This window comes from Diplotaxodon limnothrissa, linkage group LG2 (assembly GCF_057381915.1).
Source record: "Diplotaxodon limnothrissa isolate DT_005_m linkage group LG2, D_limnothrissa_male_GT1.1, whole genome shotgun sequence".
In the NCBI taxonomy this organism is placed as follows: Eukaryota; Metazoa; Chordata; class Actinopteri; order Cichliformes; family Cichlidae; genus Diplotaxodon; species Diplotaxodon limnothrissa.
This window is the reverse complement of record NC_140597.1, coordinates 35,107,818-35,125,419: the sequence shown is the minus strand read 5'-3', so window position 1 is coordinate 35,125,419 and position 17,602 is coordinate 35,107,818. Positions and strand designations below refer to the sequence as shown.

Sequence of the window (17,602 nt, the reverse complement as noted above, 5' to 3'; positions counted from 1 at the left end):
CTTTTCACATGGACGAATATGTAACCTGCATTTTGAAAAATGATTTGCAATTGGCAGCAGGTCTGTAATAGGATTGGGTGTAAAAATTGTTTTTCTCCAGAGTTTCTCAAAAGCAAAGATGGGCAGAGGTCTGTAAAAAAATCCATCATCAAATTATGGAACAATTTCAGAATAATGTTCCACATTGTAAAATTGTGAAGACTTTTAACATCACATCATCTACATGGAAGATCATCAAAAGAGAGAATCTGGAGAAATCTCTGTGTACAGGTGACAAGGTCCAAAATCATGTCTGTGATCTTTGGACCCTGAGCTGGAAGTCACTGCATGGGCTCAGGAACACTTTTGGAAATTGCTGTCTGTGAATAAATATGTGCCATCCCCAAATGCAAGTTAAAGCGCCATCACGAAAGAAGAAGTCATGTGTGAATTCTGAATCACTGCTTTGGGCAAAAGTTCATTTAAAATGGATTGAGGCCAAATGGGAAACTGTTCTGTGGTCTGGCTTGTTATCAGCACTCAATTCAAAAGCCTGCATCCGTGATGGTCTGCGGGGACATTAGTGCCTTTAAAATCGGCACCGCATCTGTAAAGGTACCATGAATGCTGAAAGATATATCCAGGTTTTAGTGCAACATATGCTCCCATCCAGATGACGTCTTTTCAGGAAAGGCCTTGCATACTTCAGAAAGACAGTGCTGCGGCGTGGCTGAAGAGAACTGAAAACATTGGGAGCTTCATGAAACACAAAATATAACAGAGAAGATCCAGGACTGTTGAGTAGCTAGAATCATACATCAGACAATATGGGACAACATTCCTCCCCCAAAATCCAGCAGCTGGTCTCCTCAGCTTCCAGATGTTACGCACTGCTGTCAGAAGAAGACAGGATGCTACCATCTGCCATCAAATTCAAAATGACCTTATTTTTTCCTAGACTTGTGCATTTTCTCAGTTTAAACATTTGATATGTTTTCAGTGTTCTGCTGTAAATAAAATATGAGATTTGCAGCTCATTCTGTTCTTTTATTTACTTAAAAAAGCATCCAAACCAAAGAGCCTTGCAACTTTTAGATCAACTTCATCCAAGTACTATTACTCTAAAATGAAATACAAAATAATAATAATAATAATAATAAAATTCTATTAGAATTTCATTTGTAATCATTGGTATAGTCATATTTGATCAAGGCTACAGTCAAACCTTTTGGAATAAAACACCGAAGGTCTGAAGGACACCTCTGCTTTTCCAGTTTGATGCCACTTAAATCTTTACAAAATAACAAAATTGGTGCGGTCACCCGACGGGTCAAAACTGCTGAGTTTTAAACTGACGGGGTGAACATTCACCAGCAAACAGCTGCTTTTAACAACACTAACATCCATTCAGGCTCATATTTCGGGCCACCTGGTGAATATAAATTCTGTGTTTCTTCTTCTCCCTTTTAACTCGCTCTTTAACTTCTGAGGGAAATATCTTTCAGCAGCTTTTCAGCAGCTAAACACGCCTGTCAAGACAGCTATCTCAGTTGTTTTTATCTTGCGCACTCTGCCTCAGTCCCAAGCCATTTCTCATTTCACCCAGGCTCATGCATTTCGTAGGAACTTTCCCTCCTGCCATTCTCCATCTACCAGATATTCTCAGACTTTCCACACCGGTCAAATCCACCCGACTCCTACATCCACCTGCTCCTGGGTCACCACTAGAATATATATACCAGTCCCCTTCCCCCAGTTTTCTGTTTGTTTTTTTGCAACATATCCCCTGAAATGGATCCTGTTCCCATACCACACATGATCTTTTCACAGCTACACATTTTCCGATCGGCTGGCAGGTGATACCTTGCCTTTTTTTTGCCTTGCCTTTGTTTACTTGTCTGGTCTGTGTTCCTGCTGCTAAATTGTAAGACGCAGCCAATTTCAGTAAAATCCTGGATACATACCACACAGCGGGTTTTTAGAGGGGTTTGTTTTTTAGAAAATACTTGCCTCTCGATGATTTCACCATTAAACAAAGGGGGAAACAGATACTAAATCCTTCCACTGAGCCGAGAGGAGCTGAAACATCTGATGACTCTGTTTGTCACAAAAACACATTTTATATGCAAGTAAATACCTGACAAACTGTTTTAGTCATCACAGAAAAAGACTATCGTTTCAATCTGCAGTAATTTATATATTTATTTCTAATGTCTCTTTTATATCAAAGGAAGTTGGTTAAAAAAAAAAAGCTTTTATGTTGCCTCTGAAGGGAATAGGTTATCTTTAAACGTCTGCTTCTTCCCATCTTTTCACTTATTCTAAAATCCTTTTTGGTCATTTCAAATCAGGTTGTTTATATTTTCATTGAATCGCTGTTCCTTTCCTTTCATATTTTTTTTATTGTACTGCTCCAATGTCATCATTTACTCAGTGAGCAACTAGCTTTGTTTAATTTATATTTTTATTCAAATGTTACGCTACGTACTGTTCCATATATACAGTTAAGTCCACACATTTTTGTACTTTTGCCTCTGTACACGAACACGGTGGATTTTAAATCAAACAGTCAATGTGTGATTGAAGTGGAAACTTTCAGCTTGAATTCAAGGGGTTTAACTAAAGTATTTCATTAACTGTGTAGAAATTACAGACATTTTTTAATACAAAGTCCCAACTCAACATGCTACTGGACAATTAATTGGCACGCAGTTTCATGGCCAGATGAGGCCTCTTCTCTTGTTACTCCATAGCAGATTAAGCAAGTAAATGATCTGGAAGTTATTTTAAGTGAACTTGCATTTGGTCTTTTTTCACTGGAATGCTCAACATGAGGGCCAACGAGATGTCTATATAAGTGAGGAAGGCCATCGCTCATCTCCAGGTTAAAAAACTAAATAAACCAATTAAAGATTGCTAAAACTTTGGACTACAAGAATGTAGTGGCTGAAAGGCCTGAAAAGCCACCACAGAAGTTGTCCTTCTACAGTTGAGATGACAGAAAACATCTGAAAGAGCCCGAATAGATCTTTAAAAAGTCTTTAGACAAACCAAGATTAACTTGTACCCAAATGATGGGAAAGAAAAGTATGGAGAATGAGAGACACAGCTCATGATCCAAAGCTCACCACATCGTCTATCAAACATAGTCGAGGAGATGTTTTAGCACGGGCATGAATAGCTGCCAGTGGAAACAGATCACTACCGTCTACTGATGATGTGACTGCTGTGAGACTCAGCAGGATGAATTCTTGAGCGTACGGGGCTCTACTCTCTGCTCAGAGTCAGAGAAATGAGGTGAGCTTAACAGTGCAAATGGATGAGAGTTTCTCAAGGGAAAGCAAAGGGATACTCTTCAATCGCCAATTGAGTTATCTGATCTCAACCCAACAGAGCATGCCTTTAGTTATTAAATACAAAAGTGAATGCACAGAGACGAACAAACAATCCACGGCTTCTAGACTTTAGGGAGTCACTGACTGCAAAGGATAAATAAATAAATTATAAAGGGATAGATGTTTTACATGTGTGCAGCAACTTTAGGCCGGCTAAAGCAGCTTAAACAGGTATCAGCTGAGCCATCACCTGACCTGGTCTGGAGATCACAATAATGCTACACTAAAATATTTTATATCATTTTGTATAACGTACAACATCCACTTTTTTATTGCCCTGTACTGATACACTGCTACGTAGATAACTTAAAGTATTAATGCCACACACTTTGGCTCAGTAAAAGAGAATCAAACTATCACCAGAAATGCTTTGCATGACATATTTTTATGTTCTTATGTTTGTGAAAGTGATATTAAAAAAACAGCAACATTAAAACAAAACCTTCTCAGCAAAATACTACTTACAGACTCTGCTGTGTGCCTGTTAGGCTTTACTGTGCTCACTGTTTGGGATTTGAAATCTGCTCTGTCCTGTAATTAGGTTGTAGATGTAATGTGATTTCATTCTGCTGCATAAAGAATTGTGTTGATTTTGGAAGGAAAACAATCTAAACTGATTTCTGTGAGTTTGCAAAGTGCATGGCTTTTTAACATTCACTTGTAAGAGCTGTTATGAGATGATGCAGACCTCGCGTGGCAGGGTGATGAACCAAAATATGTTTTTTTAAAAACATAAATTTAACAGATTTTAATGTTTGTTTCACTGCAGGTTTTTTTTTTTTTTTGGTACCATGCTTATATACGTGACATGAATTTAACACTGTGTTTTCTGAAAATCTCGTAAACACAATAAATCAAGAAACATGCTATCTAAGATTTTCTAATGTATACAATAGACGTATTTACTAGAAGGCTGGGGGAAGCCAGTATTTTTAACATGTGTGAATGTAGCGACATCACAGGTAAGTGGTGCGGGCCCAAACCTCGAGCGTGTTAGTGATTTTCACTCATAGTTTACAAGCTGTTTTTTTTATCTCTTAATGTGTTTCGGTGCAAATCTACACAGCTGCATTTCTGTTAGCTGTTTACATCCGTTTGGTTCCCTTCGACTGTGCCGGATTCACTGTTAATCCTTTCTAGATACACTCTTACTTGCCACTTCATTAGTTACACCTTGCTAGCACTGTTTTGGACCTTTTCAGAAATGCCTTAATTCTTTGTGGTGCAAATTTAACAAGGCGCTCAGAAGATTTCTGAGTTTTTGGTCCATACTGATGTGATAGCATCACACAGTTACTGCAGATTTATCGGTTGAACAGCTATATTTTCATTTTTTGGACCATTCTCTGTAAACCCCGCAGACCCTTGACCCTTGAGCAGTCTGTGAAATACTCAGACCAGACCGTCTGGCACCAACAATCATTCTACATTTGAAGTTAATTAAAGCGCCTAATAAAGGTGATGATACCTAAAGAACTGGCCATTGAGTGTGTGAGTATATACTTACTGGTATTCCCTTTGCTGTGAATAATGCTGGTCACGGCGCTCCAGGCTCTGCTCCAGTAAGGCACGATTCTCCCTCAAAAGACTCTGATTCTGCTCTGCTAAGTGTCGATTCTCTTCCTCCATGTTCCCCTTCAGCTGGGTCAACAACTGTACACAAGGCCATAAATGCGATCAAGAATAAATAGCTTGACAAGAACAGAATATACTACTTGTTCTGCAAAAGTAAGCATGCCTAATGATATAAACTATGTGTGAGGATGTGTGAGTCATAGAAAAAAGGCCTGCAGACAGAAAGGTACGGACAGTGCTTTGTTAGTCATACGGTTCAAGTGAACACAGTGAAACTGACAAAATGCATCCAACTAGATCATTAAAAATTAAACGCATTTTCATAGCTTATAGTTTTAATGCATGTATAACAGTCCTACAATGTCTCTGCCGGGACCTTTGTGTTGAAATCTGGTAGCTTGCAATGAATGAAAGAACTCCTACAAACCGCCATTAACCAAAACAAAGGTGTATCATCCAAATGCAGGTCTGAACTTTGTAATTAATAATTAATAACTTTACTATCATGCCAGATTCTCTCTACATAACAGCCTGCCAGTCCCAGTTACTGTTGCAGCAGCCAAATCTGAACAGAGTCAGCAGAATAGACAAAAAGCACGATCCCACTCCCTTTAGTGCCAGAGTCAGTGCACACGTGGGCCTGATCAATTAACAAGAGTTTACATTGTAGGAATAAGAAAATAATAATGTCAAGACTGTCACTCTCATCAGTTTGACTACTGAGCATACCTTTGCCAAGCTTATCCCTTATTAAGATTAGCAGAATGGCTGATTTACCAGTGTGCAAAAAAAATTGAGGATAAGACAATAACGACAATGATTATCTGCCTTACTGCAACTGTGCACAATATTTCTGTTATTTCCAGCTTAGTTTATTTGACTATATTATAGTTTTAATACAAATATGTCTTCACAACGGGGTACTACTACTACTACTACTACTACTTCTACTGGCAAGATCAAAAGATAATGCAGACTCTTTTTAATTCTTACACCGTGTCATCATTTAACAAAAACTACGCCAAAATGCCGAACTTGTACATGAAAAATAAGTACACGCCTACTGCTTCCATAGGAACGCTGGGTCCTACCGAGAAGGAAAGACATCAGCAATGATCTAAGGGAATCAACTGTTGGTCAATCTGTGAATCTGTGATGGGTTATGAGGCCATTGACACACAACAAGTCCATTAATCTATAGTTAAAAGAGTATTCACAAATCTTCCCAGGAGTGAACAATCCAGCAAAGTCACCCCAAGATCAGGTAATGCAATGCAAAAATACAAAAACCCCTGAGAGGTTCATGACAGCACAATTAAAAAAAATGAATAACTGTTTGAAATGTCATCGGGGAAAAGCACTTTCTATCTAAAAAAAAAATGGCAGCACGACTCAGGTTTGCAGAGTTGCATCTGAACAAACCGCAAGACGTCTGGAGCATGTTTGTGGAGACATTTGTCCGCAACACCAAAAAACCAAACACATCATATCAGCACAAGCACCTCATACCCACTGTTAAGCACAGTGGTAGAGGAGTGATGATTTGCACCTCGCAAACTCTTCTACAGCCCAATGTGAGGCCTTCTTTCCAACAGCTAGAGCTCGGAGCAAATTGGGTAATGCAGCAGTATAATGATCCCAAGCACAGCAGCTAATCTACAACAGAATGGCCAAAGAATAAAATAATCGAGGTGTCGCAATGACCCAGCCAAAGTCTAGCCCTCAATCTGACTGAAATCCTGTGGTGGTAAACAATTACTTCACTTATTCCAGCTAAAGGTGATTTCACAAGCTACTGAATCATAGGGTGTACTTGGTTTTTCACACACTGCTTCTTAATTTTGGCTTAGCTTTTGTTAAATTAAATATAGTAACAACGGCATCTGTGCCATAGTGATTAGATTGAAATAATTTTGGAACCTGATAAAAAGAGAACATTTTTTATGTCCTGATATGTAAAACCTTGAAAGAAGGTATACTTTATTTTTTTTACCATGTCTGATATATTCTCTGACATGTATCATATATCTCTGTGTCGGCAAGGATAAATTATTTAATCAAGCATTTTTGAAAAACATTTCCAGCCTTTTGAAAAGATCAGTATAATAACAGTACGATGCCACCAGAATAAAGATGTACCGGAAGGTAACAGGTGAGTGTTTTCAGTCTTACAGAATTCGGTACTGAGTGGTCTGAATCAATAAAAAAGGCAATGAAGAACCTTTTGTAAGAGCGTGGGTGTGGGTCAGCTGCCCCCCTTGAACTTCTATAAAACCTGCTGCCGTTGGACCCATTTGGACATAAAAGCACATAAACAAAACATATCTGCAAGGAACTCTATACAAACCAAGGATTTAGCTGAATAGCATTTAACATTACTGAATGTCAGCTAAAAGAGACACAAAGAGATTTGATGATCCCGTAGGGACTGAACTGTCACGTCACTGGTCTCAAAAAATTGGTAAATGATAATTGCTTAACTGCTTCAAGAGGTCAGAGCTTTTCATTATCAACTGACTGAAAGGCAAATAACCACAAACCTCAAGAATCACCAGAAGAAGAAAGGAAGTTACAACAGCTTCTCTGTGGAGCTGTCTACACAGAAAAACGAGCATTAGTTAAGAGATCTAGTTAAGTGACGATATTAAGCTTAGAAATTCCCAAAGAATGCTTTTAAACCACGTTATTAAATCCTACACTCTCAAACACTTATAACTATTAAGATCATAAAAAAATTAATAAGAAGGTATGGCCACACATTTACTGGACACCTCTTATAATTTCCTATTTGTGAATCTGTTTCCAATTATTTTCTTCTCATAACCCCAGTCCTGTTCAGTCAAGGCCCATTAGTTAGCACAGCTGCTGCAACAAGTTAATTGTGGGTCCACAGACTCCAGGATGAACTTTGTTAATTTTTCTCTCCATATTACAGCGTAATGAGAAAACTGGACTTCTGCATCCCAGCATACAAACCTATCAACCTACTGTGGGGGGCAGAACAGGCGTTGACATGATTTAGTAAGATATAATCCTCACAATGATTATATAAAGAATGTCATTTGTGTGCGTTAATGCATTCATTTGTCATTTATGATAGGAACCTCGCTTTCACTCACACAAACAATCTTCAAATCCAGGAAGCCTCCAAAAACCCTCTTTACAGTACTGCACCGTGCAAAATTCTTGAGTCACGCCTCAGTTTCTTTATATTTTCTTTGCAAGAGCCAAAATTTCTTGTAATTTGTTAAAGTGGTCTTGAGCAATACTTCTTTAGGCTTTCTGAAGGTGTGTTTTTCACTTAGTTTTAATCCAGTTGTTGTACCTGATCATTTTCAGAGGACTGTTTTTTGTTTTTGTTGTTTTTTATGTAGACCCACTTAACTCTAACCATCATCATTCGAACATAACAAATGCACCAAGCAGTTTTGTGTCCATATATAACAGACAACTTAACAAAGAACCAATTTTGGATTGTAATTTTAGGCAATTTGTTACTAGCGGCATGCTGCAAAAGCACATAATTTGTTCCCATTTCTTTAGTTGAATCTATGAAAAATGCCAAAGATAACACAGACTGACAGGCACAAAATAGCATTTTTGCACCAACAAGGTGATTCCCAAAGAGCTGTTAGTTCAAAATGAGGCACGTCTCGCGTTGTGTGCACTGTGTCCTCAAATAATTCGAGGAAAATGGACAAGTGGAGGACAAAAGAAGACGTGTCAGACCTGAAATAAACGTACCTACATCTGAAAGTCATGTCCTTGAGAAAAAGGGGAAAAAATCCACCATGACACAGGACCAGGGATGTGTATCTGTTGATCCATTTACTGTTCACTGAAGCTCCATCAGAATCAGATTGCCTAAAGAAGATGGAGCTTTGTGGGCATTTATGCAAGGGGAAAGGCAGCGTTGACTTCATTAATTGCTTAAACAGTTAGCCCTGACAGTTAGCCCTGAAGTCAAATTACTCTGTAGCGAGCTGTAGCGAGCTTTTATTCTCTTCAGCCACATGAGCTGTCATCCACAAATCAAGATGGCTTTTTTTAAAAGTGTGTATGAATGCATTAGCCTAAATACTCATGTGGGATATACTCTGTAATCAGTGAAGTCTAATGAAATATAGCAACCTGCAACCTTGTAAGATTGAAAGTTTTAATTCTTGTTGAGAACTGGTTCCCAGTAGTTCAGTTCCTTGTAATTGTTAGTCTGCTTACCTGTTGGTTTAATTTGCACTTGTGCTACAGTCAGCTGATTTCAGTTCATGTGGTTAGAGAAATTACTTTTATTTTTATTGCACACAAGGACAAGAGTGCGACAAGATTTCATCTGTATCCAGGACAGAAACAACTGCACTATAGTGCTAACACAACTTCAGCGCTTTGCAAACACCTGCACAGACAGCATGCTAACGCTAAGCTAGCCAAGAACCCAGAGTGATGTTAAAGCTGATTAAATGTTGACCCCACCCAGCAGCCAGACCCTGAAGTTCAACAGTCAGGCTCCAGCCTCCGTTTCTACCTGTTCATGTTTCTACAGTAGATTCACTGTGGCGATCGCTTTAAAGTATCTTTACTATGAGAAAGACTGTATGTCTGTCCTCATTAGGATAGGGATTTGTGTTGGTGTTTGGGGCTTTTGCTTCAGGTTTATATTGTTAACTGGTAATTATGAGACAATGCATTTCAGGTCATTTTATAAAAATATGCGAAATTAATGTAGAGTAGTGTGGCAAAAGACTTTCTCTTGGGAATATTTAAGTAACACACTGCATTACTTTTAAGAAAAGTGTTCTGTGTAATACATTATATGTGTAATACACAGATGTACACATACAGTACATACACATCTGTGTGTAAAACGCATGCGTAATGACCCCAACACTGATCACAATAAAGAAGGAAAATACCCCCAACATAAACAAACATTTCATGACACAGTATGCAATTAATTTGCGCACATTCAATGTCTTTAATGCTGTTTAACGGTTAATCTCAGAGCAGAACCAATGAGAATCAATTAGGTATCAAATCGATAAGTTGTATTGATAATGGAATCAGAATCTCTAAATTCCCATCCCTAATAGTTAGACGAGTTATTATCAAACACTGACAGCATATTCAGTGTTTTTGTCCACAGCAGGCATCAAATTTGGCTTGATTGTTATTACATATTTATATAGGGGAATCTACTGTATCCTGGGGCCACCAGCCACGAGCATCTTAGCACTTCGGTCATGAAAATGATTCAATTTAAAGAGGAAACACCTCCCAACACAAAGTCTGAAATTCATTAACACATTATTGCTTTTTATTCATTGTATGTTCTAATCTTTAATCTTTGTTGGCTGGGTGGAGTTACTTCACTGTTAGCTGCCCATTACTTCCCATAAACTCACATCAAAAGCAATATAAGCCACTGAACCATTAATTTACTGGTATGTGGATTTTGTAGCTGTTGACTTGTATCCAACCTTCATGCTAAGATAAGCTTATCTGATTATTTGTGGTCCCTTTCACCTCCAGCGCCGACCTGCCTCATCATTTTCCTCATCATTTAGCTCTCTCTCCTCTTACTTTCTGCCTACCACTCAGCATTGCATTGTCTGCAGAGGTGTGGCTGCGACTGGTCTCACCTGGCTCAATCATCAATCACTCTCCTTCTGCATTTAAACCCCTCTCTATCCAACCAGTCACGCCAGATCGTTCTGCTGGCTGAGTGGTATTATTGTTCAAGCTCTCTAGTGTTTACTCGCTGTAGTCTCCTGAAGATTTCAAGTGTGATTTTTTTTTCCGTTTGGGATGACCCGTGGTTTTTTTCCCTCTACTTCAGCAAGATCTCCTCCTGTGCACCACCACTGACCCTGTCTACATTTACTTATGTTTGCAATACCCTGCCTGCTGCCTCTCCCTCCCACAGACCCCCCTCTTGGCCCCTCAATTGACATTCTGTTTGCAGTTTCTTGAACTTGTCAATAAATCATTTAAGGAGATCCAGGAGATGTCCTCCATTTTTGAGCAGTAACTTTAACAGCCAACATTATATTTAGATGAAGTAGTTTTTCATGAGGTTCCCTTTTTTTCAGCTGTCTGCTCTCCTCAAACTATTTTAACAATACTCAGTGATGGCTTGACAGCACTGCGCAGAAGGATAAAGCTGTTTAGAAGGCAAAAGATGCCCCTGCTTTTTATTAGCTACTTGGTATTCATTTACTGTTTGGACCAATGTATCACTTTTGTCTGATATGTCAAGCTGAAATTGGCTTTGTATCATGTATTAGAAATCAGTCAGCCATTGTTTCCCACTGATGATATGAGACATGCTCAACCCAGACTTGAACTATGTAAAATGCTCTCTAAAACTTGCAGTGAATTCCTAATAAATGTTGTTTAATTGCCCAGTGATGCTTTAGATGCATTTTCTTTTATTTCAAGAGGGTAATGTCTCAAATGTGAAGCACTTAATCCTATTTTGCATAGAGGGCACCAGTATCTGCTGTGTGTTGGTGTGTGTGTGTGGATGCATTTCTGTGTATCAGCTCATACCTGATACTGGCTGGTAAGCCGAGCGTTGCTGAGGTCCAGGCTTTGGTGTGTTTCCTTCAGGGCACTGAGCTCGCCCTCCAGCCGAGTCCTCTCCAGCTGGGAGGCGTTCAGCTCTGCCCTCAGCACCGAGCCCTGAGCCAGCAGCTCCGCCTGCGACGCCAACCACTCCTTCTGGTGGGCCTGCAGCCTGCAACATCGACACGCACGGCCACTGTTATGCGCTCTCGTAAAGTGCTTTGCGTCATTGTTTACTCTGTGATTGAAGATCACTGTGTTATTATCCAACACAAGGAGTCTACACAAAGCCAGACAACAACAAACAGATATTATCTCGGACAAAATGTTTAAAGAGTAAATTCATTCGGCGTTGTTTGAAAAAGGAGTAATCATCTCAGTATCATTGTGTAATGAGGACGGAAAGACTGCAATAAGATGAAAACATCACTGATGGGAAAATTATACATTATTCACATAATCATATTGGAGGTAAGTATTTTATACACATTAAAACTAATCAGTCACAGTCATATTAAAGTAGAAACTTCAAGTTCAGTTTCAAACTTTTTATATTACACACACTTTATTAGGTACACTTTGCTGATACTATGTTGGACCCTGTTTTGCCTCCAGAACTGCTTTAATTTTTAATCGCATGGATTCAACAAGGTGCTGGAAATATTCCTCAGAGATTCTGGTCCATATTGATATGATAGCATTACACAGTTTGTCTGCTGCACATCCCATTCCACTACAACCAAAAGTTGTTCTGTTTGGCCAAATGAATAAATGATAAAGGGGTGGACATGGTCAGCGTAACTCTCAGGTAGGCTGTTGTTTTTTTTAAAAAAATGCTCAGTTGGTATTAAGAAGAGGAAATACTTTTATGCTGTTCATGAAATTTTCTGACCCTCCCATCAACGTGGTGGATCAGAAATCCAGACTCATCAGAAGAGGCCACATTTTTCCAATCTTCTATTGTCCAATTCTGGCGAGCCTATGCAAATTGTAGCCTCAGTCTCCCGTTCTTACACGAGATCCAACTGACAGGAGAGGGTTCTAGTGTAGTCTTTTGTTTTTATAGCCCATCCTTCAGAAATGCTCTTCTATAAACCTTAGTTGTGATCAGTCGTTATTGGACAAACTTTTGTCTTCCTAAGTAGCTCATTCTCCTCTGACCTTAAGCATCAACAACATATTTTCACCTTGAACCTAGAACTGCTGCTCACTGGATATTTTCTTCTTTTTCTGACCTTTATGCAACCCTAAAAGCATGGTCCACCATGTTTTCAACGTGATTTCACACTTGTGTCTCTCCAAAGCGTGAAATGGATGCACACGTTGTGTAAGCTGCAGTACCAGCAGAGGTAGATATTTTATTTCAACCCAACGTGAAAATAATCACAGGAAAGCAATTAAACAGACATTACTAACACATTTACATGGAAAACATATCAGCCACCTAGCGTAATCATTTCTGGCACAGAAACACTCTGGAATATACTTCATACCTTCATACTTTGGTTACTTAAATCAATTATCTCCACCTGCTGGTACCACAACTTCTGCATGCGTATCCATTTCATGCTGTGATATCAAGTTGCTTTATTCACCCTTGAGATGGTTGTGTGGTCAAATCCCAGTAGATCAGCCACTTCTGATATACTCCAACAAGACGCCATGTTCAAAGTCACATAAATCACCATTCTTCCCCATCTGCTGCTCAGTTTGAAGTTCAGAAAGTAGTCTCGACTAAGTTCAAATACACTGACTTGCTGACATGATCAGCTGATTTTAACAAGCAGTTGAACAACTGTACCTAATAAAATGGCCAGCGAGTACAGTTCAGAAGCCAAATATAATTCAACTGCAAACAGAGAAAACAAAAGTGCTCACATTGGACAGTTTGACTACAGGAAAGGCACACATGGCTAAATTCCACATTGGGGATGTTCTGGTTTTTGCGCTACTAGCCAGTTATTAATTCCACCTGTGCTTTCCCCACTGTGACAATTCAAAATATTTACTGTGTAAAAAGGTGTTTTGAGACTCTGGAAATGAGTTTTTGGCCACTTAAGGGCAGAAGAAATAAGTTATGTTAGGTAAATACAACACTGGCATTTTAAAGCCACTTGTTAACTAACCACAGCCATGGAGCAACGTTATTCTTCATTTAAAGTTGTTCCTGTCCATCCGAGGAACTTTCCCTCTCTTTGAATTGTTATAACAACTCCTGGTTGGAATGTCTGATTCTTCCGTTCTAATATGTTTACCAGCTAGTCGCTAACCTTGCCCGCCTGCAGTCTGGCATCCTACTGAGCAGGTAGTGCACAATGTTTTCGAGAGATGTGCTTTCTGTTACAAATTCCAGTTATTGTTGAAATAAAAAAAGACGACAATAAGAGAGCTGAGGCTGAACCAAAACAGAAGACAGCCAGACAAGTAAACAATGAGCTGAAACTCACTTTGGAGCAGCAGAATCTGCAGGTTCATCACTACATCTGATTCGTCCCATCATTTAATATATTCCTCAAAAAATAGGTCATAGCCATTGTCAAGAAATTACTCAAACGACTGAAATGAATTGTTACATTACACACAAGTCTAATTTTAATCTATTTAATATCGTATTTTTTGTGTTTTGTACAGTATTTTTAGTTAAATGCTGTCTAAAAACCACCAAAGGAGGTTTTTGTTTCCCTGCTTTGCCAGCCACGTATTTGCAAGAAGCAGTCAGTAATCAATTGCATCAAAAAGATGATGATGGTTGATTAACTAATTATGTCACACAAGTATCTTATGATTGTGGCCATTATTATCATACTGTATATCAATCAGTCACTAAGAGAAAATATGATGAGAAGTGTTCAAAATGGTCTCGAAGTTCAGTAAGCCTGATCTGCGGCTTCAAAAGACACAAAATGTTTATAACGAAGGAAATGGTTTATTAAAAGGCTGCTCTTCATAAATGTACCTGTTGCATATCTGCTTTTAGAAAGAAACTTGAAAAAAAAATATTATTATCTCTTTTTCTCTTTTTTTTTTTGCACTATAACTTCGTTTTTTCGTGCTCAGCCCAGAGGATTTAGATCTGGAACAAAAATGCATTCTGCGCATTATATAGTACATTTGCATTCAAATTGATTCTTGTATTGCTCGCTGTGCTTCATATAGAGACATTACTGCTGCTGCTGCTGCTCCTCGTATTCAAATGAACACGAGTGCCGTGAAAGGATGATCAGATCCCCGACTGGATTTGTTACCTGTCATTGTCTTCTTTCAGCCTCTCCAGCTCTCGTTCTCTCTCCAGCCTCCTCTGGGCCTCCGTTTCCATCTTCTCTCTTTCCGTCTTCATCTCCCGCTCTCTCTCCTCCAGCTGGGTTTTGCCATCCAAGAGCTCCTTGTACCTAATATTTCAAGCACAGGATTTACCTTCAACAAAAGATGATGTGTGTCTTTCATAGATCAAGATGTTTTTGTGCATATTTAATTTTGGGGGAGAAGTCCTTTCAAACATGGAAAATATGTCACAAATCTTCAAAGTGAAGATTTCGTGTCTTTAAGTCAGTGAGTGTTTGTACCTGCCCTCCAGCTCTCGATGCTGGGCCTCCAGGCTGCGATTGTTGTTCCTCAGTTGAGAGTGCTTTTCCACCAGCTCCTCCAACTCCACCTCCTGACGCTGTTGCAACGCCGTCATCCTTTCGTGGTCCCGCCTCAGAGCGTCCATTCTGGCCGCGGACTCCTCTCTCTCCCGCGCCCACACCTTTGACTCGGCCTCTAGGGTGGCACACCGTGCCTCGCTCTCACTGCAGCGTGCCAGCAGCACTGCATGCTGGGAGCTCAGTGACGCTTGCTCCACCTATGTTTGTGTGTATGTGTGTGTATGTGACAGAAAACAGAGAGACCATGTCTGTAATTTAGCAATTTCAAAAGGTTGAGCTGAAAACCAACAAGCTTGAAAGTTAGTTTATTAACCTTTTGCCATGGGTCTAAACAAGATATTATGTGTGCAGCACTGGGCGCTTAAAGAAATGGTTTGACATTTTGGTAGTTTTCACTTTCTTGCTGAGTTTTATAAATAGACTGATACCAAGTATAAAGCCAGAGCAATCACAAGCCAGTCAGCAGAATGAATTAAAAACACTCCGATTGGCCTCTGTTGTCTAAAAAACGGATCCTTTCCTGTATCCTCCATCGGATGAGATCATCAATCTGATAAAAACGGATCACAGAATCTGTTTAACTACCCGTTTCTTCACTGGAATATTTTCTCCATCTCTTATGAAGACATTCATCACAGCTGTCCTTTCTCTCTGAGCAACAAATTCCAATAAAAACAGTTTACAATAAATTTATGTCAGACACCGAGGCATTATGATCCCAAACCGGACAGTCTGACATAAAGGATCGCAGTAACCCTTTGATACAAGGATATTTAAGTGAGGGAGATAATCAAATAGGCTACAGCAGAATACTTAGTAAGCTTTAAAAAACCTGGTAGGTAGTTTTTGTCCTTTGGACAGGGCCAGATGGGCTGTTTCTTCTAGTTTTCTGCTCTTTAGCCAGTGCTATGCTATGACACTGGCACTGAGCCTGTCATCTTACTCCCCACATTAGAGGATATACAAATATGAAATAATGTCCAATAATTTAACAGGTCCCTGCGCACTTTACGTCAAAATTCATTGCACAAAGACTGAATGCGTTTCACTTTAGGAAGACAAAAGGTTTAAAAACAATGTGCGATTTTGAACAAATCAACTTCAGCCATAACCACGCTCTGTGTCTGTGTGTTAGGTCACCTGTAGTTGTGTGTTGAGCGTCTGCAGTCTGGTGCAGGAGTCCTGCAGGCTGAGCGAGTTCCGACGCAGAGCCTCCAGCTGCTCCTCAAGGTGCTTACAAGCCTCCTGGGACTGAGACAATCTCGTCAGCAAAGCCTCATGCTCTGCAGCCGCCACCGCTTTCTGAGGGGGAGAAAAATCTCTTCTTTCATTTTTATAATGTCTGTGCTACATTTGGCTCTGGAAACATCCATAATATTTGAACATGGGCAAACTCTGCCGCTGACCTTTTAAAGTGCTCTCAGTCAGGTAGCATCTTTATGCGACATTTGTGTCACTCTATAAACACAGAGATGAAATTCCTCCTGTGTCTGACATAAATGTTAAAAATTATATTTCATTAGTTCACATCTGTTGTTTACGCGAGATTTCTGTCAGTGCAATCTTTCCACAGGCTTTAATGGTCCAATCAGAAAATCTGCGAATTTATTGATGACACATGATTTGGTGCAGTCTGCTCTGATAAATAAAGGAATGTGTTGATTTGGCACAGAGGCGGGTAGTTTAGAAATGAAAAGAAAACCACCTTATAAATTGCTGAGGGTATAAAATCTGGTGTATTTCCCAAAATTAAAATTAACTTGCTGCAAACAACAAGTCAGCTGTACTCCCCCTACGCTGCGATTTTATTTGAACATTTTATTTGCAAGTACTGGAAGAGCGACAACACATTTCATGTGTGCATCGTCTAGAGAGTCTAGAGCTCAGTTTTGGCGTGGGGTTGTTATTTTTTCCCCCACTGTGGAGTCTTCATGTACTGCTGACTGACTCATAGTGCTACACAGGGGATTTCTACTTTTTATTACAGTCACTTTTAGATTCTTCTCCTACTTCATCATCCTACCTCTCTCCCTTCTGATGTCAGTGGCACAAAATAACTACACTCACTGGTCACTTTATTAGGTACACCTTGTTAGCACTGACTTAGACCCCTTTTTGTCTTCACTGCTTCCTTAATTCTTCATTGTACGGATTAAACAAGGTGCTGGAAATATTTCTATTAGATTTTGGCCCAAACTCGCATGATACACTTACACACGGTTGCTGCAGATTTCGCTAATTCTACCAAAAGGTTCTCTGCTGGATTGAGATATGGTTACAGTACAGTGAACTCAGTCATGTTCAAGAAACCAATTTGAGATGATCTGAGCTTTGTGACATGGTCCGTTATTCTCCTGGAAACAGCCATGAGGAGATGAGTGCACTATCATGATGAAGGAATGGACATGGTCAGCAATAATACTCAGATAGGAGTACTAAGGAGTTCAA

The 17,602-nt window shown here is 39.5% G+C and overlaps 1 protein-coding gene across 2 annotated transcripts in view; it reads right to left on the bottom strand.

The window, feature by feature from the left end:
* Window positions 1–17,602, bottom strand: part of ccdc88b (coiled-coil and HOOK domain protein 88B) — a 57,831-nt gene that overhangs the window by 6,634 nt on the left and 33,595 nt on the right. For both annotated transcript variants that reach the window (XM_085372201.1, XM_085372207.1), the window contains exons 20-24: window positions 16,295–16,456; window positions 15,074–15,351; window positions 14,756–14,899; window positions 11,496–11,682; window positions 4,882–5,027 (exon numbers count right to left, since the gene is read on the bottom strand). In XM_085372201.1, the coding sequence (XP_085228327.1) occupies window positions 4,882–5,027; window positions 11,496–11,682; window positions 14,756–14,899; window positions 15,074–15,351; window positions 16,295–16,456 (917 nt within the window). The remainder of the gene's footprint in view (window positions 1–4,881; window positions 5,028–11,495; window positions 11,683–14,755; window positions 14,900–15,073; window positions 15,352–16,294; window positions 16,457–17,602) is intronic.